The sequence below is a fragment of the Dreissena polymorpha genome, chromosome 4 (assembly GCF_020536995.1).
Source record: "Dreissena polymorpha isolate Duluth1 chromosome 4, UMN_Dpol_1.0, whole genome shotgun sequence".
Lineage (NCBI taxonomy): Eukaryota > Metazoa > Mollusca > Bivalvia > Myida > Dreissenidae > Dreissena > Dreissena polymorpha.
Window position 1 is genome coordinate 81,564,037 of NC_068358.1, and position 27,047 is coordinate 81,591,083.

The following is a 27,047-nucleotide window of genomic DNA, read 5'->3' on the forward strand; positions in this document are numbered from 1 at the left end:
GAATCACTCATTATACCCTCACAAACAAAGTTTAGGGGGGTATATAGGAGTGAGCTTGTCTGTTGGTCGGTCGGTCTGTTAAACGGTCTGTCAGTCAGTATTTAGTGTCCGCTCTCTATTTTAAGTTATTTTCATCCGATCTTCACCAAACTTGGTCAGATGTTGTATCTAGATGATGTCTAGGTCAAGTTCGAATATGGGTCATGCCGGGTCAAAAACTAGGTCACAGGGTCACTTAGTGCGTTTTAAACATTGAGCATGGTGTCCGCTCTCTAATTCAAGTAGTTTTCATCCGAGCTTTACCAAACTTGGACAGAAGTTGTATCTAGATGATGTTTAGGCCAAGTTCAAACATGGGTCATGGCAGGTCAAAAACTAGGTCACAGGGTCACTTAGTGCATTTTAAACATTGAGCATTGTGTCCGCTCTCTACTTCAAGTAGTTTTCATCCGATCTTCACCACACTTGGTCAGAAGTTGTATGTAGATGATGTGTAGGTCAAGTTCGAACATGGGCCATGCCGGGTCAAAAACTAGGTCACGGGGTCACTATGTGCTTTTTAAAAATTGAGCATGGTGTCCGCTGTTTTTTGTGAAGACAACATGCAAAATATTCTGTGTCAATGCGGAATGTGGGGGTATTAGTCACGTCTGTGACAAAGCTCTAGTTTATTTACTGTGCCAGGTCAGAGAGAAGAAAATTGAACAAATACATCTTTCAGAGCATTATTCATTTTCCCATCATTGACCAAGCTACACACCTAAACAAACTAATTTGGAATATGGCAAACATTATTGGCTTAATGCCATCAATCTGCTGTCAAGTGATGTCTTTGTATCATTATTGTTAAATTAATTGAACAAATTTTCTTGAAAGAATGATTACAGACTGGATTTAGGTGTTAAGACATGAAATTCTATAAAACATGGCCATAACCTGATTTTACTGAAGTGCTATGCATCAGGTAATAACCACAAGGAGGTGGTCATTTTAAACATACCTCCAATTACATGATGTATGTCCATTCTCACGTGCACTCATGTGTCTCGCCTCTAGGAGCTGCGGAGAAGAGCTCCAAGCATGGCGCTGAGGACAAGACTAACAACATCATCAAGGCCATGAGGGACCGCATGAAGCTACGGGAGAGGAACAAGCCTGACATATTTGACCAAATCAGGTTAAATGCCTATAATGAAATTAGCGCTGGGACAACAGAGTTTTATGCATGTGCGTATAGAGTTGTTCCTAATTGGCTTGTGCCGTCTGCTCAGGCTAATCAAGGACAACACTTTTGGCTTTTATGTACTTTTCAAGGAAGTCTCTTGTTTGAAAAGATCTAGCTTAGGCGGAAAGTTTGTCCCTGATAAGCCTGTGGAGACTACACAAGCTATTCCCTGACAACTTTTTATGCGCATGCATTAACTCTATCAGTGCTGGAACCAAATTTTGAAAGCCTTTGCAAACAGTTTGGATCCAGATGAGACGCAACAAAACGTGGCGTCTCATCAGGATCCAAACTGTTTGCTATGCTGATAGTATTCTTTGAAAAAAATCGAAGAAAATGGTAATTTTTGAAATTAAGCAGACGACATTTTAGCAGAAGACAAATTTCCCAGCATGCAAAGGGTTACACCACGTTTTCCCAGAATAAGGCTGATATCTATTAATCACTAATGTATGAATTGAGGTTGGACATGGAGTTAATGAGGCTGATATCTATTAATCACTAATGTATGAATTGAGGTTGGACATGGAGTTAATGAGGCTGATATCTATTAATCACTAATGTATGAATTGAGGTTGGACATGGAGTTAATGAGGCTGATATCTATTAATCACTAATGTATGAATTGAGGTTGGACATGGAGTTAATGAGGCTGATATCTATTAATCACTAATGTATGAATTGAGGTTGGACATGGAGTTGATGAGGCTGACATCTATTAATCACTAATGTATGAATTGAGGTTGGACATGGAGTTGATGAGGCTGATATCTATTAATCACTAATGTATGAATTGAGGTTGGACATGGAGTTGATGAGGCTGATATCTATTAATCACAAATGTATGAATTAAGGTTGGACATGGAGTTGTTTCAGAGTAAATGTCGTGAACTTTGAATGGCTAAGAGACAAGTCAGTTGAATTTCCAAGGTAACATGAGATCATGAATAGTACACAGCTTTCATTTTTTGAGGTTTGTCAGATTTGCTGTTTACTTGTTTTCCTAATACTCTATGATATACATGTACTAATTCAAATTAAAACTTTTAGTGCTCTAAATTAATTTTGATTCTTTGAACTAATGATTTGAAAGTCACAAGTATTGTGAAAATTAGCCCCAAATGTAGACCTTTGTATATCAATTTCTTCAAATGTTTACTCAGATATGTGGTATTGTTGATATGTAATTGTATTTTATCATATTTTTCAAACATCTTGTCGAATATCTCAATGTGTATATTTATCTGTGTCGATTTTATCACCTCTACTTTCTGTTGCAGTCAAGTATTCAATGTAGACAAGAAATCACACTCAGGCCACATGAAGGCAGTCAAACAGAGTGTGCTTGATGGAACTTCCAAATGGTCAGCCAAAATTGCAATAACAGGTTAGAAACACACGTCTTTGTGTGGAGTTTGAAGAAATGCATTAAGGACCTAACTTATGCCTTAAGATCTTTGCAAACCCAAGCCTTTAACTCTTAAAACTTGGGGAAATATGTAAAACAAACCAACTGCAAAAATCTGCTTATTTGAAAGTTTTCGCTAAATATCAGTTTTATTGATAATTTTATATGACAATAATCCAGACAATATGATAATACATGTAGTGCAAAGCCATGCACTGTAATTTCTTGTATATATATATATAATCAAGTCCCTTATGAAGATCCAGGTCTAGTATTACTAACAAACATGCATTGTGTTGCTCATAGCATATCTATGGTGACAGCCATTTAAACAAATCTTTTGTGTGTGCTTTGCAGTGATTTGTGCGCAAGGTTTGATTGGTAAGGACAAGACGGGAACCAGTGACCCCTATGTTACAGTGCAAGTGGGGAAAGTTAAGAAACGCACCAAGACTGTGCCACAGGATCTCAACCCAGAGTGGCATGAAAAGTTCTACTTGTAAGTCTACTTGTTATTTTAGCACCAGAACAATTAAATAAATTATAAGTTTGGCTCTAGAACATGCATTGGGAATGTAGCACTACATCATATTATTGTAATTGAGCACTAGACGATGCAATCAATTGTAAATTAAGCACTAGATGTTCATGTGGTACATGTAAGTTTTGCACTAGAACATCCAAATGAAAGTTAACCACTATCACAGTAAATGATAAGTTAAGCACTAGAACGTCTCAATTTGTAAGTGTAGTACTAGAACAGCCAGTTTAATGGCCCTATTCCACTACGAAAACAAGCCCACGATTCACTACGATTTATCACATTTATTGAATTGGGAAGACTCGTGACTGTCTACGATTCAGTTACGACACTGGTAAGATTGAGATACGACAAATCGTGGGGTTTGGTTGAAGTCTTGCAAATAGGGTCGCGACTTCAATGCGATGTTTAAGAATCAACTGCGACTGTACTACAAACCATGCAGATCGGTCCCGACTAAGCTAGGACCTCACCGAACGCACCCATGAATGAGGCGCCAATATCTATTGATATTGATCATTCTTTACAATGTGACCATCATTCTTCTGTGTACATGTGTAAGAAGGCATCCGTTCCTTTTTTTGGCGCCAAATCAAAAATGGAAGTTCGACGAAGAGCAGCTGTAGTATTTGCACTAGAGCTTGAACATCAACACCACGTGTTGATGGCACGAGGAACAATGCTTTCTTCTTCGATTGTATTCTTACTTACCTCCCCCCTGCCCTTCACTTTTCTTGCCATTTTTGATTATAAACAAATTACCTGTTATTCATACAAAGCCCTAACAACTGAATGACTGAAAAAAATGAGAAGCTCTGTTTATATACCACACCCATTCTCCGAAAATCGTAACTGATTCATAACTAAAGCGCGAGAATCTTAGCAGGCTCGCAACTCACTCGGGGTGAACTCGTGAGAGTCTTGACAAAGTCGTAGCTGATTCCTAGACAGATCACATGATCACCGATTTCCCGATTGAGTCACGAATTACCTACGATTCCATTACGACGCCCAAGAACGCACTATGATGCTGTTACGAGTCAACTGCGATTAAATTCAGTCTTGGAGGTCCTGGACAAATTTTAAACACGTTTAAAATCTGGCCAGGATTTTTCGGGGCTCATGAGTTGCAGGAATCACCTACAACCGGCCCACGTCTAGCCACGAATGAGTTAGGACCTTCGCCAATGAGCTACCAATGTCCCCAACCTCAAAATATTGGAAATCGGGACAAATCGTGGGGAATCCGGTCCTAGTGGTATAAGTTGAGCACTGAAATAAACAAAGCACTAAACCACTGAATAAAATTTAAACCATAAAACATCCAGTTGTTCACTGGCACATCCAGTTGTAAGTTCAGCATTTGATTTTAAGGTTTAGAAAATGCATTTTTGGGCTTAAGAGGGTACAACATACTGTCAATGTTCCTTGAAAAGGGGATACACTGAATGTTGGGTAATTTTGTGTGTAAGGAGGCCTCATTAGTCATTTTCTAGAAATATACTTGATATGATAATAATAATATCAAAGCAGAAGGCATAATAATATTCTGTAAAAAATATCCTGGACAACCATTGGTGAAAGCAATGTAACCCCAAACCTGTGTATAGTTTAGTCTAACACAAGTTGAGGCAGGAACTTCATGTATATTTTACCCTGAACAGATAACAAAAGTATCAATTGCATTTTGTAAAACGAAAGGGATTTCTTTGATTTACCAATCTTTATGAACTTTGGTCAGAATATTTGGTCCAATGAAAATGCTTCCAAGTTAAAAACTAGTCATTTGGGGTAAACAAACTAGGTCACTAAGACACATTTAAGCAAAAGCTAGAAGTCAATTTTTTGCCAATGTTTCATCAAACTTGTTCAGCACTCATGATGTATTGACTGGTTTCAAAATGGTTAGGATCCAATAAATACCATCAGGGGGCTGCATGGCAGTTTTCCTTCTAATAATGACTTTAATAAAACCTTGCAAATGCAGTCATTTATTTGCCGATGACCATAAAAATGCTCAGACCTTTTTAAAAACATGTCAGTTAAGTTCACATAGTTCCAGTTTGCCAAGTGGCAGGCAGTGTTCTTTTGCTTTTGCTTTCGTTTGATATTAGTTAAACTTTTTGATCTCTCTAGATTTAACATTTATTGCCTCAACATGCTCCCAATATGTGCTCCAATGATATCCAAGTTTGCATATTTTTCTGGTTCGTAAAAAACATCACAGCTGGAGGAGGCTGTTTTAGTCAAAGCTTTAGTCAAGTCTTAACTACTAATCTGAACAGTTAAGTCCATGTATGTATGGGTTTTATGTTACCTTTTTGCACTCTTGTTTAGATTAAATAGTTGTTAACTTAGCAAGAAAACATCATGAATACTTTAATGAATATTTATACATTCAAATAAATTATTTCTTGTTCTCTTTCAGTGAATGCCATAACTCATCAGACAGAATCAAAGTCAGAGTTTGGTAAGTTCTTTATTTATGTTTCTAATAAATAATAACTAGGTCTAATATTTATAAGAAAAAGGCCTGATTCTGTTAAACGATTATAATGTTGATATTAAAACAAAATGTGTAATGTTAACACGGGTCTGACAGATAAACAAGAGATTTTCAAGACTCTAAATAAATAACTGAAAATGTGTAGGGCAGGAAACTTGGGAAAAGTACACTGAAGATTTAACTTCTGTCTAATTATGAAGGACAACATTTACTGTTCAAAGTTAACTTCTGTCTAATTATGAAGGACAACATTTACTGTTCAAAGTTTAAAAACTAATGTATTAAACTTAGACTTTTTTAGAAACTTCACAAAGAAGTTTGAATTGTAACTGTGAAATGTGTTTTCTGAGGTGTCTGCATTATTGTTTTAACCAGCTAGTAAAGTGGTCAAAATTAGCACACAGCTTATGGTTTAGTTCCTTTCATTCTGAATTATTTTCCCCAATCTTAGTGTCTAATTGATTCTTGAATAAAAATCCATTTTGCATTTGAAAATACTTCATTTTTACATGGACTTAATTAAAGATATTAGATTGTCATGTAATAAGGGTCACTACTGTAGCAATACCACTCTCTATATAATGCATCGTTTTAGCTTCTTCATTATTGATACAAAAATACTGAGTTATTTTCTTGACCTCATGCTGCATAACACAGGGATGAAGACAATGACCTTAAATCAAAGTTGCGACAAAAACTGACACGAGAGTCAGATGACTTTCTGGGTCAGACTATAATTGAAGTGCGCACGCTCAGTGGCGAAATGGACGTGTGGTACAATCTGGGTAAGACTGTGTGTCCGTTTGGTCGGTACGGTGGCTCTTTGTCAGGGTAATGCACCTATCAATATTTAAACTCGGGATGTGTGTGTTGGAGGGATGGAGAGATAGGCATTTACAGTCTCCAGCTGTCCAGAATTTTAAATTCTGAACAATTCTGAAACCCTGCAGGGAGATAGATGTTGTTAAATTTTGGCCTTGGTAAAAAAGACCTATTGGCAATATGATACACACTGAGAAAAATATAGCATTTTCTAATTAGGGGATTAAAACGAATATATTTCGGTCTTCTGTAGGGAATAAGATGCAAAATTGTAGCATTCATCTAATTTCCATGGGTTAGACTGCTCTTCCTCCTTTCCACACCTGAGAGGAGTATGTTGATAGGTACATACATGCTTCTGTGGGGTTTGGACCCACAGGACTGGGCCAGCCTGGTTCAATGCAGTGGTGATGTGTGTCTGGATGTTGTACTCTGATGTTAGTAATGCTGCTAGTGGCCTGAAACTTTACAATATGTTAACCAGCAAAGTCACTTGCGACCTCTGTGATATTTTGGTTCAAATTTCTCTGACATAAGTGAGTTTCAGACAATAGTAGAATGTGTGAGCATCCTTGCTATGAACACATTTCTAGTTTGCTTTCTATATTATTTTTATTTAGGGGATTCTCGTGCAATCAACACATTTCTAGTTTGCTTTCTATATTATTTTTTTATTTTCGCAATATTTGGTGCATGCACATGGTCCCTGATTTGGTTGTGTCTGATATAACATTCAGAAAGGAGGAAGTTTTGTTCACATTTCAGATCAGTGGAAAACAGTGTTAATAGTTCAATGGGATTAATTGTAATGATGTTTATCAAAACAATAACTTATGTTCTTTTAATTGAGTTTTCTACTAATCATGTGAAATTGTTCATAGGTGTAGTACATGTATAATAAATCAACACAGGTTTTTATTAGCACTCATTTGCACATGTCCAAACAATTGTTCTCAATCTTTTCTCTGTCTAGGTGAATGTACAATATAAGCTCTTTTGTTTCTATTTTTCAATACTTTAGGTAGACTATCAGTTTTGTGTATTTTGGACATATTTAGGGACCAGTTGCATTAAGGATTACAGATGTTTAAATATGTTGGAAAAATAATAATAAATTCTCAGTCAAAATTAATTTCACAATTTAATGGTTTTTCATATAAGATCTATCATGGCAAAATATAATGTTTGTTCTCGGATAAGATATATAAAAAAAAGAACTATTTATGTACAAACTAGCATGTCATTTACCCAGTTTTTAAAATAATTTGTTCAATCTTATATTGGTAAAAATTTCTTTTGCCTGTTTACATATAAAGAAGTATAAATGTGTTATGCAGATGTTGTGTAGCTGTTGTAAGTGAAGTGACATAGGTTTTGTAACCTGTTCTGATGGATATAGATTGTATGGCTTAATAAATTGAGCATCATCATGCAACAATAGGTCTTATGCCAGCTTCCATCTAAGCTCTAGACAAGCGTGTGTAACTGCTCAGTTTGGTATGGTGCTAGACTGTCTGCAGTAAAGTCATACAAGGATACCGGGTCTCAGTAGCTGACAGGGTAGCTAAGCAGCAGAGTGCTAAGATGTGCAGGCCAGACTGGAGCCAAGGTTGCCAGATAAAGTGTAAGACCCATGTCCACTTGATGCGGCTCAATTATAGATCTATGAAGAAACTGGGTTTCGTAAACCTTTCCCTTAGTATCTGTCCGTGTAAATCTGTATTTTACAGTCTGTGCACTGTGTTGCTTCCACAACCACGGCAATCCCTTGCGAGGGAAAGTAACCGTATCTCACACTCTGTGATATCATTTGAAGGGATGAATAGAATGACATTAAATCTGTGCACTGTGCTGCTATGGCCTAGCAGGCAGGTAACAGTATCTCTCACATTCTCTCAGTATGTGAGATATTTTTAAGGTATGACAGATCTGGCGCCATCTCTCAAATCTGTGATCCTCTTAAGAGATGAAGATCATGATAATAGGCCTGTGCCCTGTGTTACCATGCAGGCATATAACAGTATCTCACCTGTCTCAGAAATCTGTGTGATCAATTCAAGGGATGAAGACAATGATTTTAAGTCCCGCATTCGCAAGGCGTTCACCCCAGAGCCAGATGAGTTTCTAGGCCAGACCATAATTGAGGTTGCTCAACTCTGTGGCGAGATGACAGTGTGGTATAACCTAGGTAACACCAGGCATGGTTACAATAAACTAACAGAATGCAGAGTGCTAGTTTTTACAACTAATATGGAGCATCGATTTTAGTCTTTTATGACTTTTTATTGCTAGATGTTTCGGTGTTGGGGTTTACTCATATTGCTGTAGAAATTCTTGTTGTAGCTGTCTTTTTAGGTAATATACTACACAATTTGTATATTGATACGTTGTATCAACATTATTTCAAAAAACATTATTCCTCATTATTATATAAGCATTTTTTGCGGTTCACATTTTTCCCTTCTTTATTTAATTATACATTTAATTCGAAGTCTGCTTTTTTCCAATTAACAATATTTATAATCGTTTCCATTAGTCTACAGTACACTCCACGCGTTTTCCCCAATTTCCCTCCATACTCCGCGGGTTTCGACCTGGAGGGAGATTAAGAAAATCCCGCTATACGCGGCGTTTGCATGATTTTGGACGCGGCGGTTAACGATCGGCAAAACTGATAAGCCGACGCGGCGGCCCTCGGCGTTGGCAACGCGGGGGAAACTCCGCGTTTTACGAGATAACGATCAATTAAATTTTGTTTGACTTCCTGATTTTCAAATAAAATTACATTTATTACAAGTACATGCATGTACATGTAGTATAATATTTACCATTAAAAAAAACAACCAAGATAGATCGATCCCGACGTGGTTGTAGAAGTAGTTGTTGTATAGAAAACTCGTTGATTTACGACACACAAAACGTCGTCCTTTAACTAATACTTACCAATTAATATAAACACAGTTTGCAACATTGTTTTTATTTTGATAATTTAATCCAAAGTTTTTATGTTAGCAGGTGATTTTCTATACTGAACATGTATACAAAAGTCCAAGGACCCTAAAAATCTCGCAAATCTGTGTGAATTGACAGTTTGACGTAATCAAAGAAAAGCCGCTTCCTGTCTACAGGCATAACTTACTCAAGTAAACACGTTCAACGAATGCATAAGGAATGGTTTTAATTGTCGGAACAAAGTCAATTCTCTGCTCGCTAATGCATTGATTTTCTCTTTGTTTGTAGGTTATTCCATTGATTGCTAAAAGGTGGTAACTATTGAGTTGATAATTGCATTTAATATTCACAGTTGTATTTTTGTTGCGTCGACATTCTAAACAATGTTTACCAGTAATTATGGACCAAATCGGCAGAGTGACATTCACACATGTTAAATCCTTTTGTCAAAACACCGCAGACAGCAGTCTACACAATAGGTCAGTAGACAAGCTTTGCGTGTTTTCATAACGTCAAACACTTAAAATCCAGTTCCGCCCAGATGTCTTCTTTAATCAGTTTACTATACAATTAGTGTTTAGAGGAAATATCAACTTATTCGCGAAATAATTTCGTTAATAAATACCAAAGAAAATTTTTACCGAAATCAACAAAATTCAATGTTCTCTGCGTTACAAAGTTTGTATCAAAAAAATCAATACACCACGGAATACACGCACGCTTTGCAGGGGTATACATTGTACCTTGACCTGGTACATTGCAGCATAATTTTCGCGCGCTTTTGTCGGGAAATATACATGACTGTATATTGGAAGCATTTGTAAACGTCGTGTTAACAATTAAAAATCGTAGTGTGTTTCGGATTACTAATTATTATTCTCATTTGGAAATTTTACAGAACATTTATTCTTGTGTCATATGTGTTATGATTTAAATATTAATTTGTCAAATGTATTATATTAGACTAATTCATATTGTAGACGTACCTGTGAATTAAAAACATAATTTTTATACGTATTAATTTCTATACAATTATCTTTTTTTATACATGTACTACAGTATTTAAACAATTTATTATAACAATGTTTTTATTTTTTGGCATGCCCAGTAGCACACTGCTAACGCGGCGTTGCGCGGCGATCACTGATAAGAACGGAAAGTGTCTGCATTTACCGACTAGCCTAAAGTAATACACGCCGCGGGAATTAGCGAACGCGGCGTAACGCCGAGCGTTTTATCGAGTTCACCTCGCTCTTCCAACGCCGCGTGAACACTCGCTCGCAGAAAAAACCCGCGGAGGGAGCGCGTTTTTTGGGGAAAACGCGTGGAGTGTACTGTAGTTCCATCTCAAGTTTGTATTCTTAATTTCAATTGATATTTTAAAGTCGAGAGTCTTTCTTTAACTCAAATTATTGTATTTGAAAGTATTTTACTTGGTCGTGTTAACCTGAAAAAATATGACTTTCAACTGCATTTTTATTTCTCTGCATGCATTTTCTAGAACTTTACAGTAGAACTGACTAATAGCTTTACCGCTGGCCTTTCCACAAGACTTTGAGTACATCTGTACCCTGCGCCTGAAGTATCAAAACAAGGCTTGCTCTTTGCCATATTTTCAAAATATAACTTTTTGTGCAGGTTTTAGGTATTAAATGAAGTAGTCATTAACATGGGACACAGAGCATACAATTAATAAAAAAACGAACCCCTTTCCAATGGCATGTCTTTGTCACTGTGTCTGATCAAAATCCTGGGGAAAGGCCTGTGATCTGTGTTTTAGACATGGACATTGTATGAGCCAGTAATTTTTTGTTTTCATGTTCTTTTAAAAATACTTAATAAGATTACTAATTGGAATAGTGGATAATTTGAATTCTTAAAAAATGTAATTTCTTTATATCTTATTAATGAATGTAGATGTTCATGTCACAGTCATTTCTATTGCTTAAAAATAATTTTGCAAAAGTTTCAAGACGTCATGCTGCTTAAAAAAAATCTCTTAAATGTGAAATAGGCTTTATGTGTAGCAACGATTATTGGTTGGCATATACATGCTGTATAAAACTGAGCACATAGTGTGTGCTAAAAAACACTCCTTTTTTTCGTGTGAAATATAGGCATGTTATACGTGTCTTTCGGATGTATTTCTCGTTTAATTAGTAATTTCTACAGGCTTATTCGATAGCCGATCTTGGAATTATATTTCTATCATTATCATACAAACAGCGTATGTCAATTTATTGTATGCCCTTGTACTGATGCATGTTGTTTGGGGAAATGGTGATGGTACTTTGTGGTTGTTTTTGTCAGCGGTTGCACACTTACTTTTTTTATTGCACTCCAAATGAGAAGTTGTTATATAAATGAAGAATTGATTTGTTGTCAAAACAAAAAAATGTGGTAAAAAACATAAAAGAAAGGTTAAATTGACTGATGTAAAGCAGAGATAGTTAATGAAAAAAGTAGCATCACTTTTAGTCAGCTGTGCATTATAACTTTTATTTAATGTGTACATCGAGAGTCAAAGCAGGGGAGATTACCGTAAGTTACCGTGTAAAAGGAACAGTTTTTTACCAATCTCCACGCAGAGTTGTCGTTCCTTGCTCTCACAACTCTGCGAAATGCTCAGCTTGCCATTTTGCCTATAAAATAGGTAAAATCGAACAAACGCATTCAATGTATATTTGATTCGATATTTAAGATCGCATGCATTAAATTAAGAAATATGACTTTTAAATGTACGATAAATTGTGCAAAAACTTACGAGTTTTACTGCAACTCTTTTGAACTATTTTATTGCCCATTTACGCAGATGGAATCATTCCACGCACTTCACAAATGTAAACAATTGAACATAATTTTTATTAAGTGACGTAAGGAATTACTTCGACGTGTGTATGTATGTTGGTTTCTGAACATCAAAAAAACATATCAATTTTATAATAATGAATTAAGACTGATATAAGATATCATGGTATGATATGGTTTTCTTTAATGCAATGAATGCAATGTAACCTTCGTGCAAGTGATTGTTTAGTATACTGTAACCTCAATGATGAACGCTTTGAATTATCATGATATGAATGAGACGCTTTCATAACAATAGTCCGTTCTGAGCCCAACACAGGGGTGAATGTAATGTAACCGTCGTGCAAGAGATTGAGTTTTTTACCTTAAAATTTCAAATATATTTTTATAATGAAATGTACGATTCACATAAACCCAGGATCCTTGACCATTCATACATTTAAAGTTTGTTCACTTGTTTACTGGTTTACTTCATGAACATGTATATGTACTATCATTAACACATCTTCAAGTTAAAGGATTGCAGGCTCAATCCCTGGCCATTCCTTACATATTATGCGGGGATCAGTCTGGAAACTGCAACTGTACTTGTTGTGGCACCAGCTATTGGAAAATGTTATTAAAATAATCTATATTTGTATGCCCCTTCGAAGAAGAGGGGGTATATTGTTTGGCACATGTCGGTCCGTTCGTATGTCCGTCCGTCCGTATGTCCGTCCGTCCGTCCACCAGATGGTTTCCGGATGATAACTCAAGAACGCTTACGCCTAGGATCATGAAACTTCATAGGTACATTGATCATGACTCGCAGATGACCCCTATTGACTTTCAGGTCACTAGGTCAAAGGTCAAGGTCACAGTGACTTGACACAGTAAAATGGTTTCCGGATGATAACTCAAGAAAGCTTACGCCTAGGATCATGAAACTTCATAGGTACATTGATCATGACTCGCAGATGACCCCTATTGATTTTCAGGTCACTAGGTCAAAGGTCAAGGTCACGGTGACCTGAAATAGTAAAATTGTGTCCGGATGATAACTCAAGAACGCTTATGCCTAGGATCATGAAACTTCATAGGTACATTGATCATGACTCGCAGATGACCCCTATTGATTTTCAGGTCACTAGGTCAAAGGTCAAGGTCACGGTGACCCGAAATAGTAAAATGGTTTGCGGATGATAACTCAAGAACGCTTATGCCTAGGATCATGAAACTTCAAAGGTACATTGATCATGACTCGCAGGTGACCCCTATTGATTTTCAGGTCACAAGGTCAAAGGTCAAGGTCACGGTGACCCGAAATAGTAAAATGGTTTCCGGATGATTACTTAAGAACGCTTATGCCTAGGATCATGAAACTTCATAGGTACATTGATCATGACTCGCAGATGACCCCTAATGACTTTCAGGTCACTAGGTCAAAGGTCAAGGTCACGATGACTTGACACAGTTAAATGGTTTCCGGATGATAACTCAAGAAAGCTTATGCCTAGGATCATTAAACTTCATAGGTACATTGATCATGACTCGCAGATGACCCCTATTGATTTTCAGGTCACTAGGTCAAAGGTCAAGGTCACTGTGCCAAAAAACATATTCACACAATGGCTGCCACTACAATTGACAGCCCATATGGGGGGCATGCATGTTTTACAAACAGCCCTTGTTATGCTTGTGTTATTTGAGTTTTCTTTCAGATTTATTGTATAATTTGAATTAATTTCATATTATTACAGGATGGTAATGTCAAATTTAATTTAAAAAAAAGGTTAATTTATGTTTCCGTCATATGCGTATCATCTTGCATGGCTTTCTTATCTGACTGAGAGCAGTGTTCTCCGGAAGCACCGGCAGGCAGCGATTTAACCGGTTTAATCTAGATGCCGGTTACTTTTCCCCAAAATATCAATTGAAATGGTGCAAATACACCCGTTTTATTGCTTTATAGTCGCCGGCTACTTTGAAAATATATCTGACCACTCAATTTTTCCTGGAGAACACTGTGAAAGTTGTGCATTTTGATGTTTGGTTGTTTGTGTTTGAATGCCTTTACATTGTTACTACCTGGACTGTTTTGTGTAATGATATATTAATAAATTGCTTAAACCTATTTGAAAAAAACTTCATCTTTCAACATTTCTTTAATAGATTTAAAAAAACAGGTGTTAGTTATGCATTTACTTTTACTAAGATGGGACCAGTACTTTGGCAGAAATTAAAATAAATGGAGTTGCATTTATTAGGTATTTATATGAGAATGTCTAGCTTTGATTTAATGACAGTTGTGTTGTCTGCCTCAAATGCATAGTAGTCATTGTACGAGTCAAAAGTTATGCCCCTTTTTTAATTTCAACATTTTATAACATCATGCTACAAATTACAACATGTGGCGTGGGATGGGGGAGTATTATTTGTTACTTAAGTTATGAATTTAAGTTAGTCTTGCTCAGACTCTTAGATTATATAGGTGGGCTTGTAGCATTATTGTTAATTTAAAAGTGAGGACATGGTGGGCAAAGCTACTAACTTTGATTATGGGTCACGTCATGACATTGAAACTGCATTTCAGAGAAGCGCACAGACAAGTCTGCAGTGTCAGGCGCCATACGTCTGCACATTAGTGTGGAGATCAAAGGGGAGGAGAAAGTGGCCCCGTATCACGTACAGTACACTTGCCTGCACGAGGTAGGACATTTCATATGGACATATATGGTTGTTGTGTATAAAAAAATTCAGTGTTTGTCCCATTTGCAAAGTTAATGGGATAATTCTTGAACATTGTCATAGTAAACTGATAAAAGGAAATATAAGCAGCCTTCACCTCTGCTCCATTGTTATTTGTAGCTAATAACATTTTTAAACATCCCAAATAATGTTCAACGTAAGTAAGAAATTAGGATTTATTGTCACTGTAAAGTGCTCTGACTAGATTGGTTAAAATCTGGTTGAAATCCCATACTTGATTTGGGATTGTTCATGAAATTATTTTTATGGCTACACACCTCTTACCTCAGATTCATGGAGAGCAGTTGTCTATTACTGGCACAAGTAGGTGCACTAAGTTTTAGCCACTGCTTAGGCTTAAACAGTAAAAGTATTTGGTTAGCTTACAGAAGTTATAATAATGAAATAGCATTAAAAAAATCAACCAACAAAAACTAACAATTGTTTTATATCTGCATTTTAGAACCTATTCCATTTCCTGTGCGAGCTGACAGGCGGGACTGTGAAGCTTCCAGAGTCCTCGGGGGTAAAACAAAAATTAGTATGTATGCATGGCACCTTCCTTACATTGCTTTCTTTGTTTCCTTGTAGACATGTGTTGCAAGGAAAAATTTGTCAAATAAATGCTGGCTTTTTATTGGTTGTTAAAAAAGTATTTGAGCCACGCTCTGTGAAAAGGCGTTTTAATGTATGTACGTAAAGTGTCGTCCCAGATTGGTCTGTGAAGTCCACATAGGCTAATCAGGAACGACATTTTACGCTTAAACTGGAATTTTGCTAAGAAAAAACTTTCTTTCATAAAAAAAATATGAAAAAGGTTAAAAGTGTTGTCTGGCTAATCTGGTACGACGCTTTACGCACATGCATTTAACCCCCTTTCCACAGAACGCAGCTTTTTTTTTTTTACAGGTGGTTGAAGCCAGGCTTCATGCTTTACATTTGTTGGTAAAGTCAGATTTGATTTATGGATTGCTTTGTATGATTATTATTATTATGTCAACAACCCGTGGTGGCAAACAGTTGACGTCCAGGGAAATGATGTAACAGTAAAGTGTAAATTGGATCATCATGAAACTTGGTGCTAATGCCCTCTAAGATCTTAGGGAGATTATTACGATGAGAAACTATGTAATGGAAGTAACTTAAAGCGGAAACTGTAAACATTTACCTCTGAAATTAGTAAAATGATCATTTCATGTTTTATTTTTCTAACAGTCTTATTAGATTTTTTTCAACACATATTGGCAATTGATAAACAACTTTTCTATCAGCTGAGCTCAGATGTCATAGCATAGGGGATCTGGTAATGGGTTTATTTTGTAGACTAAATAACTTTTTCTTCCCAATTATTTAGGTATTGATAAAGATGTTTATTTTTATTAAATAAGATTGATATGTTAAACATTTAACACCTGGTTTCATGGCATTGTTATTATTCTTTTTGTATCTACTATTTTATGTGCCATGATTTGAACAACAAATTAATACATTCTTCACAGACCAATTTAACCTAGACCTTTAATCAGGCGCACTTTGCGACAAGTTGGTACTCTTGTTTGGATTGTTGTCCCCTACCGGTGAAACCGGAGGGAACTTATGGTTTGCACTCCGTCTTTCTGTCAGTCTGTCTGTTAGTCTGTCTGTCAGTAAGTCCGTCACACTTTTCTGGATCCTGCGATAACTTTAAAAGTTCGTCATATTTTTTCATGAAACTTGAAACATGATGGCCATATGGAGATTATGCACATCATTTCATTTTGTTTGTACGTCAAAAATTCTGGTTGCTATGGCAACAAATATATAAAAAATACAAAAAAATACTGACTGGTGGAGTTTCACCGGTAGGGGACCATATTGCTTGGCAATCTCTTGTTAATTTGAAGAACTTTGTCAAGATTTGTGTATGTTGTTTTATTGTTATTGAAGAAGTTGGTTATAGGTAGGTTATTGTTAAACAATTTATTTTTGGCAAATTTTTTAAGTTATGCTTATTTACAAATTAAGTTTTGACATTGCTTTTTGTGTTTTTTTGTTTATTAGTGCTTTTTATAAAATTAAAACAGATAGCTTTTCACATATTGGCAATTTGTCTTGAATTTAATAAATCAAAGAAACATTTTACCAAAAACACTTACAAACATTTAATCTTATTGGACTTTTTTATCTGAAGATAAAAGGTTTTAGTCTGTATGGACGCACAGTTGCTTTTGTTTATGTTGTAATTAAAAAAAATAATACTAAAGATGTTTTTGCTCACCTGAGCATTATGTGCTGATGGTTAGTTTTTGTGATTGGTTTTTGTCCATAGTTTATCATGTGTCACCCAGTGTGCATTGTGTTTCATTAACAGTTTCCCTATGAACACTCATGAGACCACATTTATTGCATAATTATACCCCCATAAATGAAGTTTAGGATGGTATATAGGAGTGAGCTTGTCTGTCTGTCGGTTGGTCTGTCGGTCGGTCTCTTGGTCGGTCCGTATTAAGTGTCCACTCTTTAATTCAAGTTGTTTTCATCCGATCTTTACCAAACTTGGTCAAATGTTGTATCTAGATGATGTCTAGGTCAAGTTCAAATATGGGTCATGCCTGATCAAAAACTAGGTCTTGGGGTCACTTAGTGCGTTTTAAACATTGAGCATTGTGTTGGCTCTCTTATTCAAGTAGTTTCCATCAGAGCTTCACCAAACTTGGTCAGAAGTTGTATCTAGATGAATCTAGGCCAAGTTGGAACATGGGTCATGGCAGGTAAAAAACTAGGTCACAGGGTCACTTAGTGCGTTTAAAACAATTAAGCATGGTGTCCGCTCTCTTATTCAAGTAGTTTTCATCCAATCTTCACCAAACTTGGTCAGAAGTTGTATCTCGATGATGTTTAAGGTCAAATTTGAATATGGGTCATGCCGGGTCAAGAACTAGGTCACGAGGTCACTTCGTGTGTTTAAAACATTCAGCGTGTTGTCTGCTCTCTTATTCAAGTAGTTTTCATCCGATCTTCACCAAACTTGGTCAGAAGTTTTATCTAGATGATCTTAAGGCCAAGTTTGAACATTGGCCATGCCAGATCAAAAACTAGGTCACTGGGTCACTTAGTACGTTTTACACATTCAGCATAGTGTCCGCTCTCAAATTCAAGTAGTTTTCATCTGATCTTCACCACACTTGGTCAGAAGTTGTATCTAGATGATGTGTAGGTCAGGTTTGAACATGGGCCATGCCGGGTCAAAAACTAGGTCACGGAGTCACTTAGTGCATTTTAAACATTCAGCATGGCGTCTGCTGTTTTTGGTGAAGAGAACATGCAAAATATTCTGTGTCAATGTGGCATGTGGGGGTATTCGTCACGTCTGTGACAAAGCTCTAGTTTTATTGACACTTGTTCAATATATTAGTCTCAATGATATCTGGACTATGTTCAAAACTTTGAATCAAAAACTAAGCCATAGCTCCAATTGAAGAAAAGGCTTGTGAACAATCTAGATTCCACATCTATTCATTATTTTAATGAAAATTTGTAAAAACATTTGGCGAAGTTCCAAACTGGTTCATGTGGATTAAAAAAACTATTTCAAGTTGGTTAAATTTGGTCAAGATAAAAATATTATGATCACTCTTAAGTCATATGTGTTTGCGCTGTGTACTTAAAACTTGCTCACAACATTTTTTTTCTCAGAGTGCAATATGGTTCCTGTCTATTAAAAGAACATGGCGGCCATGAGGCAAAGAAGTTTTCTTTGATATGGTCAACCCATTTGAACACTCCTGAAGTCACATTTTTTACCCACTGATCTTTAAACTTGCTCATAACAGTACAAAATTAAAAGTATGTATTGTAATATTTGGGCTGAGTTTGAAAATGATTGTGGTCTGTTCAAAATCATGGCTGCAAGGTGTTGGGGCAACTTGTCTTATAAGTGAATTGTGAAACAAGTTAAGTTCCTTTTCGTCTCAGGTGAGTGACAATAGGGCCTTTGGCTGTCTTTGACCACAAGTATATTGGCCAATCTTTAAACAAGTTCTTTTAAAAATTGGTAGGCAAAACACACCACATAATTGATCAAATGCATTTTCATAGGTTTTGTCTATATTTGTTTAAAAAAAAAGTTATTAACTTTTTACATAGAAAGAAGATGCAAAAGACGTAAGTTTGTGTGCAAAATGAAGCCCTGGTATCATGTCTGAATTCAAAACCTCAACATCCAATATCTATGTACTAGTGTCTCTTGAAATTTGAAATATAATGATTTTGTTGTCGACCATGCATGCATATTGTTTCTGACTTAAACCTTAGTTTATGTATTCAAAATTGTGTGTATATTTTGTTGCTTTTTCATGAATTTTAACAAAAATACAATTAATGTAAGAAAAAGGTCTTGTTGAACACATTAAAATATATAATTTATTGTATCTGTCTATTGCACTGTTTTTGTCAGATAGTAAATTATCGAGTTGCTGATCTGCTGCAAATGCTGGTGATGAACAGAACTGTAACTACCAGAATTGATGAGGTTGAAAATTATGCACCACACCCCATTAAGATAATAATCATATCCTTATACAATGTATGCTGCCTCATATATGAACTACACCCATGGCCTCTAACACTGAGACTAGCATATGGCATAATTGTTGGTTTTTGCTTAGTTTTTGTGCCCTCACAGTGTGTGAGGCATTTCGAATTGCGCTTCTTCCATCAGTACGTATGTCCCCAAGCTTGTTTTGTGTAACTTCTCTGTAACTACTGGGCAGATCTCCCTAAAACTATTTAAAGTTGAATTACCAAAGGTGTTAATTTTCCCTAAGGCTGAAACCAGTTTAAGCAGAATCATGGCCCTTGTCTATTTTTATGCCCCCGGATCGAAAGATCGGGGGCATATTGTTTTTTTGCCTGTCTGTCTGTCATTCATTAAATCATTGTGTGTGTCCCAAAACTTTAACCTTGGTTAAAGTTTTGCAATAACTTTTGCATTATTGAAGATAGCAACTTGATATTTGGTATGCATGTGTATCTCATGGACCTGCACATTTTGAGTGGTGAAAGGTCATGGTCAAGGTCATCCTTTAAGGTCAAAGGTCAAATATATGGCTTCAAAGTGGCGCAATAGGGGGCATTGTGTTTCTGACAAACACATCTCTTGTTCCTATATAGAATGTGTTTCCCAAAATGTTGTGTTTTCAACTGCTCTTTACATAACTTTCTTTCTCACCCCTTAACCATGTAACCTACTTTTTGGGGATGTAAATTATAGAATAATGCATGTTTGCCAATCATACATATGAAAAAACCTTTCTTTCTCACACATTGACCATGCTTCCTACTTTTTGGGGATGTGAATTATGTGATGCGTAAACTGTCTGTACTTTGGAATATAATTGGGTCAAAGGAGGGTTTTGCAATATTCTTTTTGCACCAGAGCTATATACCAAACACTTGACACCATTATAAAAAGTGTATGTAATACTATATGCATATCAGCTTTTATTAACCAGGTTTTCTGAAGGATAAAACTGGTTATTAGATTGGCGAATGTCGGCGGGCTGGCAGGCGGAACAAGCTTGTCCGGGCCATAACTTTGTCGTTCATTGTGAGATTTTAAAATCATTTTGCACATCTGTTAACCATCATTAGGCGGTGTGTCGCGCGAAAGAATTTTGTCGATATCTCCAAGGTCAAGGTCACAACGACTAAAAATAGAATATTTTGCAACAAGGGGGGTAACTTTGAACAATCAGTTTAGTTTGAGTTGTCTCCCTTTATCAGACTTTTTTTTTCAAATTGAAAACCTGGTTTTATGACAATTGTGTCCCTTGTTTGGAATGTATGGAAATTTTTTATACAAAAAAAATATATTGTTGGTATTTCTTCAGTGACTTTAAGATAAATTTAAAAATGAGATGTTCTGTAGATTCACTAAATTTGGTTAAAATGAAATTTTGTGAATGTGGAAAATCATGCCTATTAATTGGATCTTAATTGCCTTTGAATTTTGATGCGTAAACTGTCTGTACTTTGGAATATAATTGGGCCAAAGGAAGGCTTTTGCAATATTCTTTTTGCACCAGAGCTCTATACCGAAAACTTGTCACCATTATTAAAAGTGTATGTAATGCCATATGCATATCAGTTTTTTTTTGCTATTTGCTACGTAAGAAATCAATATTTGTCGATGCGTATAATCCTCCCCATTAATTGGATCCTAAATTCTTACTTTTTTTTAAATGTCTGATATAACAATTAGTTTATAAAGTTTAATTGCTCTTTTGATTTTGTGGCTAAGCTGCCCCTCACAAATCCTCAAATGTTAGTGTCTGACAATTAATATTGGTTCCTCATTACAATTTGCCATTGCTGTTATAATGCTATTTATTTGATGGGAATGATAATCTATGCAAAAGGTTGCATGTTGTCATGTTGAAATAATTTATTTGTCCAAAATGACTGACATGTCTCTATGTTGGTTAGTATTGTAAATATTGTATATTTTAAAAAGTATTGAACAACTTTCTTTAGTTTTATTTAGTGTTTCCCTTGCATGTGAAACATGTGTATGTTAATATGGTGTTATAAAAAAGATGTCAAGGGAACTAGGAATTATTTCTTCACAGTGTCTGCCTCAACAAATCTCTTTCATTCACTTAATCATTTCATTTAGTTAATAATTGTCTGCATGCGGATATGTGATCAAACGGCTGTCAGTTATGAATACCCCTGTTTCATACTGAGGACACTATATGCATTTTAACCCCAGGCTGTAAAACTAAGGAAGCTATAACTGGTATGTAACCAAAGGTTTGAAAGTAAACTTACTCAGTTTTATGGTAGGGACATGTTTGCTTACATCTAACCCACAATGTGAATTTTACCTCATGGTTTAACACTAGGAGCTCTTGCTTACAACTGACCCTATGTGAATTTTAACCCATGGTTTTAACTTGGTACACTTTTACTAATACTTGACCCACAGTGTACATTTCCCTCTATGATTAAGAGCAATTTTTGAACAACTGACCTATTGTGCATATTTCACTCTCAGCTTTTACACTAAGAATTTTACCCTACAGTTTTACACTGGGAGGCGATTGTCTGGCACCTTGTTCATTGGGAATTTAATTCCTTTCAGAACCACTTGCAGTATCCCTCGACATGAATTATCACACCATGATTATGCTCAGTATCTTGGAATCTTTTCTATTATCTGACCCAATATTTGAATGTTTACTCTAGGATGAGGCGTGGAAGACATATTTTGATGAACCTGCTCAAGAAATCGTGGATGAGTTTGCAATGCGCTATGGGATAGAGTCAATCTACCAGGCCATGACGTAAGTGTTGTAGTCTAGTTGCCATTTTAACATGAATTCGTAATTATTTTTGTAAAATAAAATTACTTTAAATTTAAATATATCAAAAGTGTTAACATTAATATTTTTCATTATTACATTTGAAGTGTGTATAAAATAAATTAAGCCAATTAATCATGTTGGTCTGACCAATGGTCTGTGAATGTTTCTCCTTCTTACTCATTTCTGAATTCTGAATACCAATCCAATAATACTAACTGCAAAATCTGATTAAAATTGATGAGTGTTGTATAACTTTAAAGTTGAGATCGGTATGTTATTTTACTCATCAGGTACAAGTTTTCTTCAAATGACACATCAGTATTTGTTAAAGGAAGTCCATTGATTCAAAAATATATCCAGAAATAGTTGAATAATATCAAGTGATTTCTAAAGTATATCAAGTGATAGTTGAATCTTATTGAGTGCTTGCTAAAGCATATCAAGTGATAGTCAAAGAATTGCGAGTGATTGCTAAAGAATATCAAGTGATAGTTGAAGCCCATTGAGGAATTTCTTAAGAATATCAAGTGATTGCTAAAGCAAATCAAGTAATTTGATTTACAATTAAAGCATAATATGCATTGATAGTTGAGGCATACCAAGTGATTGCTTAGGCATATCCAGCGATAGTTGAGGCATATCAAGTGTTTATTTAAGCTTGAACAAAAACATTTAGTTTACACATGAAACCTAAGTTATTCAAGTGCCCAGATATTTCTCATGCATGTTAAGCATGTTCATTTCAGTCACTTCTCGTGCCTGTCCACCAAGTACATGTGCCCAGGGGTCCCTGCTGTGATGAGCACTCTGCTTGCAAACATCAACGCCTTCTATGCACACACCACAGCCACCACTGCTGCTGTCTCAGCCAGCGACAGATTTGCTGCCTCAAACTTTGGGGTAAGGCGAGCTTCATGCATTGTTTCTGCTATAATAGTATACATTGCCTCGAGTATCTGTTTGTTGCTTACTCACATATGAAACATTATAACACTTATCAATCAGGGGGGCCGTTTCATAAACGATTGTACAACAATTTTAACTTACGTGGGAATTTTGTAATCGAAATAAGTAGACTAACTCGCCATGCTCATCAAAAGTATATGTCGTTAGAGATGCCAATGAAAATTAATAAAGTAATGAAAATTTATAAACATATTATATGGACTTAAGCAATTAGTCATCTTTGAAAAATGCAGTGTATCGTAAATGTGTACTATAATATTAATTGAAATGGTCCACTGTGTTTTATCAAAATTGCCATAACCACCTTGAGAGTTTAAGAAGGATAGTGTGGTATCATTAAATGCTTGTTAATTATTCCAGAAAGAGAAATTTGTCAAACTGCTGGATCAGCTTCACAATTCCCTAAGGATTGACCTCTCCGTTTACAGGGTAAGTGATAAGGATGGGAAAGGAAAGATTAAAGGGATTGATAGTGAACAAACTGGAAACGTAAGTTATAAGTCATGATAATGAATGACAAACAAGCCACGATAAGGACATTACTTAGATGGTTTCTCAAAAAAGAATGTTAAAATATCAATGCATTTTTGTTGTTACATGTATTTAGCTTTCAAGTTTTTGTAATGTTGGCACTGTTTGTAGGCCGTCAGACTGAAAGGCTATACAATAGATTTACACTTAATATCTACAATATTTATGATTGCAGAACAATTTCCCAGCCTCTGACCCCACCCGGCTCCAAGACCTGAAGTCCACAGTGGATCTGCTCACCAGTATAACATTCTTCAGAATGAAGGTACTTCCTTTATCTGTGTGTTCATGTTTTCCATATGAGCCTCGTTCTTGCAAAACCGGGTATAAACCATGTGTGTAAAATGTAGTCTCAAATTAGCCTGTGCAGTCAGCATTGGCTAATCATGGATGACTCTTTCCGCGTAGACAAGATTATTGTGTAGGAGAGACCTCCTTCAAATGTAAAATTCCTTTAAAGCGGATAGGGTCGTCCCTGATTAGCTGTGCTCACTTCACAGGCTAATCTGGGGCAACAGGTCGTAGAAGAAGGCCCATAAGCACTTCATGCCTGTTCTTCTTTATTAGTCCCCTACCAGTGTTAACGGTTGTGACTATATGTTAACTCTTGGTCAGTCCTTGTACCCATTTGTGTGTCCAAATATAGATTCAGTGATAACTAAGAAAGTAATAATGCTAAATTGATTCAATCAGGTCTGTGGATAGAGGACTCTTTGTGGAATATGCAGATAATTTCATTTTTTCGTCAGACAAAGATTGTGGTTGCTATGGTAACAGAAATACTTGAAAACTTTAATTGGGATTTTCAGATTACTAAAAATATATTTAACCCTTTCCCACTCAGAAGCAAAGTGAAAATGGCTATGTGCAAACAGCATAAAACCAGAACATCCTGCGAGTAATTTTCAGTCTGTTAAGGTTTTACACTGTTTGCTACTCATCCATATCTAAGGGTTGGAAATGAAGCCTTTAAAATTTTAATCTTGTAGGAAAGGTCTACATTTAAATTTAACTTTTTGAGGGACTACAAATGCATCAAAATATGTATCTAAGTAGTAAAGCTAGGTTGATAAAAATTGGTATGTGGATAGAGTGCCATTTTGGGAATATGGGTTTCATTTTAGTTATATCAATTGATCTGTCCAGCCTGAAAATCTGGATCCTGCAATAACACAAAAGTACTTCAGCTAGGTTAAAAGAAATCAGATTTTTTTTTAGAACTGCATATTTGGAATATTCACGTACTTCCAGAGTTTTTGTCAGACAAACAGCAGTTGCTATAGTTACACAGTTACAAATATCAAACAGTACTTAAACTAGGTTTATGAAACAAGGTATGTGGATAGAGAGACATATAGGCAATATGCATGTTATTTGTAAGTGTTTTCATCAAAATTGCGAGTACTGTGGTTACATAAATAATTTAAAACTAAATCTGGAACCTGCCATTACTAAAAAGTACTTAACCTAGGTTAATTTAACTTGTGAAGTTCCTGTCATTACTCAGACAACATTAACCTGGTAGGGGACTGTTGTTTTGTCTGTGACAAAGTTCTTAATACAATTTTAGTCTTTCTCTTTAACCCTTTCCCACTTAGAAGCAAAGTAAAAATGGCTATGTGCAAACAGCATAAAACCAAAACTCGCAGTCTGTTCAGGTTTTTATGCAGTTTGATGCTCATCAGTATCAAAGTTTGGAGATGAAGCCTTTAAAACTTGAATCTAGTAAGAAAGGTCTTTAATTAATTTTTATGCCCCCGGTAGGGTGGCATATAGCAGTTGAACTGTCTGTCCGTCAGTCATTATGTCAGTATGTCAGTCAGTCTGTCTGTCTGTCCAAAAAAAACTTTAACATTGGCCATAACTTTTTCACTATTGAAGATAGCAACGTAATATTTGGCATGCATGTGTATCTCATGGAGCTGAACATTTTGAGTGGTGAAAGGTCAAGGTCAAGGTCATCCTCTAAGGTCAAATGTCAAATATATGGCGTCTGTCCGTCCGAAAACTTTAACATTGGCCATAACTTTTTCAATATTGAAGATAGCAACTTGATATTTGGCGTGCATGTGCATCTCACGAAGCTGCACATTTTGAGTGGTGAAAGGTGAAGGTGAAGGTCATCCTTCAAGGTCAAATGTCAAATATATGGCGTCTGTCAATCCGTCCAAAAACTTTAACATTGGCCATAACTTTTTCACTATTGAAGATAGCAACTTGATATTTGGCATGCATGTGTATCTCATGGAGCTGAACATTTTGAGTGGTGAAAGGTCAAGGTCATCCTTCAAAGTCAAACATCAAATATATGGCGTCTGTCAATCCGTCCAAAAACTTTAACATTGGTCATAACTTTTTCAATATTGAAGATAGCAACTTGATATTTGGCATGCATGTGTATCTCATGAAGCTGCACATTTTGAGTGGTGGAAGTGCAAGGTCAAGGTCATCCTTCAAGGTCAAAGGTCAAGAAAAAAAATAATTCAAAGCGGCATTCTCATGAAGCTGCACATTTTGAGTGGTGGAAGTTCAAGGTCAAGGTCATCCTTCAAGGTCATAGGTCAAAAAAAAAAAAAATTCAAAGCGGCGCAATAGGGGGCATTGTGTTTCTGACGAACTTATCTCTTGTTACTTTCTAAGGGACTACAAATGGGTCAAAATACGTATCTAAGTGGGAAAGGGTTTATGTCCCTTCATTATATCACATGTCAGCCTGTTTACCTTGTTTATGAAAAAAACAGTAAAAATTTTCACACACCAAATATAACTTTACAAACAGAGAAAAAGCCTGTTGACAGTTTAATGGTACAGTGCTTCAGACCTAAAGATCAGCAAAATAAGAAATCGTATAAATAAACCTGGATCCTGAGATTTCTCTCAAGGTATTAATCTACATAAATGAAACTTGGTATGTGGACAGAGAGCCATGTGGTTTATGTATGTTCTATCTTTTTTTGCATCAATTGTTACAGAAATAATTGTAAACAAAAGCCTGCATCCTGCAATAACTTAAAAGTACTTAACCTAGGCTAATCAAACTTTTGGAGATCCTGTTTTGCTCCAACAAGATAAACCTGGTAAGGGACAGCTGTTTCATCTGCAAAAAAGCTCTTTTTTTAATTTCAATGACCTCCCAACTCTTTAATTTTGATTCATCATATAATGTCAGCCAGATCAACGTAAAAGTTTTCCTAACCAAATATACCTCTACGAAA

The 27,047-nt window shown here is 35.9% G+C and overlaps 1 protein-coding gene across 14 annotated transcripts in view; it reads left to right on the forward strand.

Annotated features, from left to right (window-relative positions):
• LOC127879287 (protein unc-13 homolog B-like) overlaps positions 1-27,047 on the forward strand; it is a 140,281-nt gene that overhangs the window by 91,025 nt on the left and 22,209 nt on the right. For 7 of the 14 annotated variants that reach the window (XM_052426061.1, XM_052426050.1, XM_052426062.1 and 4 more), the window contains 12 exons: positions 1,057-1,177; positions 2,506-2,612; positions 2,991-3,132; positions 5,603-5,644; positions 8,563-8,690; positions 14,835-14,950; positions 15,453-15,530; positions 19,425-19,499; positions 22,217-22,314; positions 23,082-23,235; positions 23,662-23,730; positions 24,008-24,097. In XM_052426061.1, the coding sequence (XP_052282021.1) occupies positions 1,057-1,177; positions 2,506-2,612; positions 2,991-3,132; positions 5,603-5,644; positions 8,563-8,690; positions 14,835-14,950; positions 15,453-15,530; positions 19,425-19,499; positions 22,217-22,314; positions 23,082-23,235; positions 23,662-23,730; positions 24,008-24,097 (1,220 nt within the window). Of the gene's footprint in view, positions 1-1,056; positions 1,178-2,505; positions 2,613-2,990; positions 3,133-5,602; positions 5,645-6,337; positions 6,466-8,562; positions 8,691-14,834; positions 14,951-15,452; positions 15,531-19,424; positions 19,500-22,216; positions 22,315-23,081; positions 23,236-23,661; positions 23,731-24,007; positions 24,098-27,047 lie in introns of all 14 variants that reach the window. The other 7 variants (XM_052426059.1, XM_052426063.1, XM_052426064.1 and 4 more) reach the window with 4 other exon arrangements.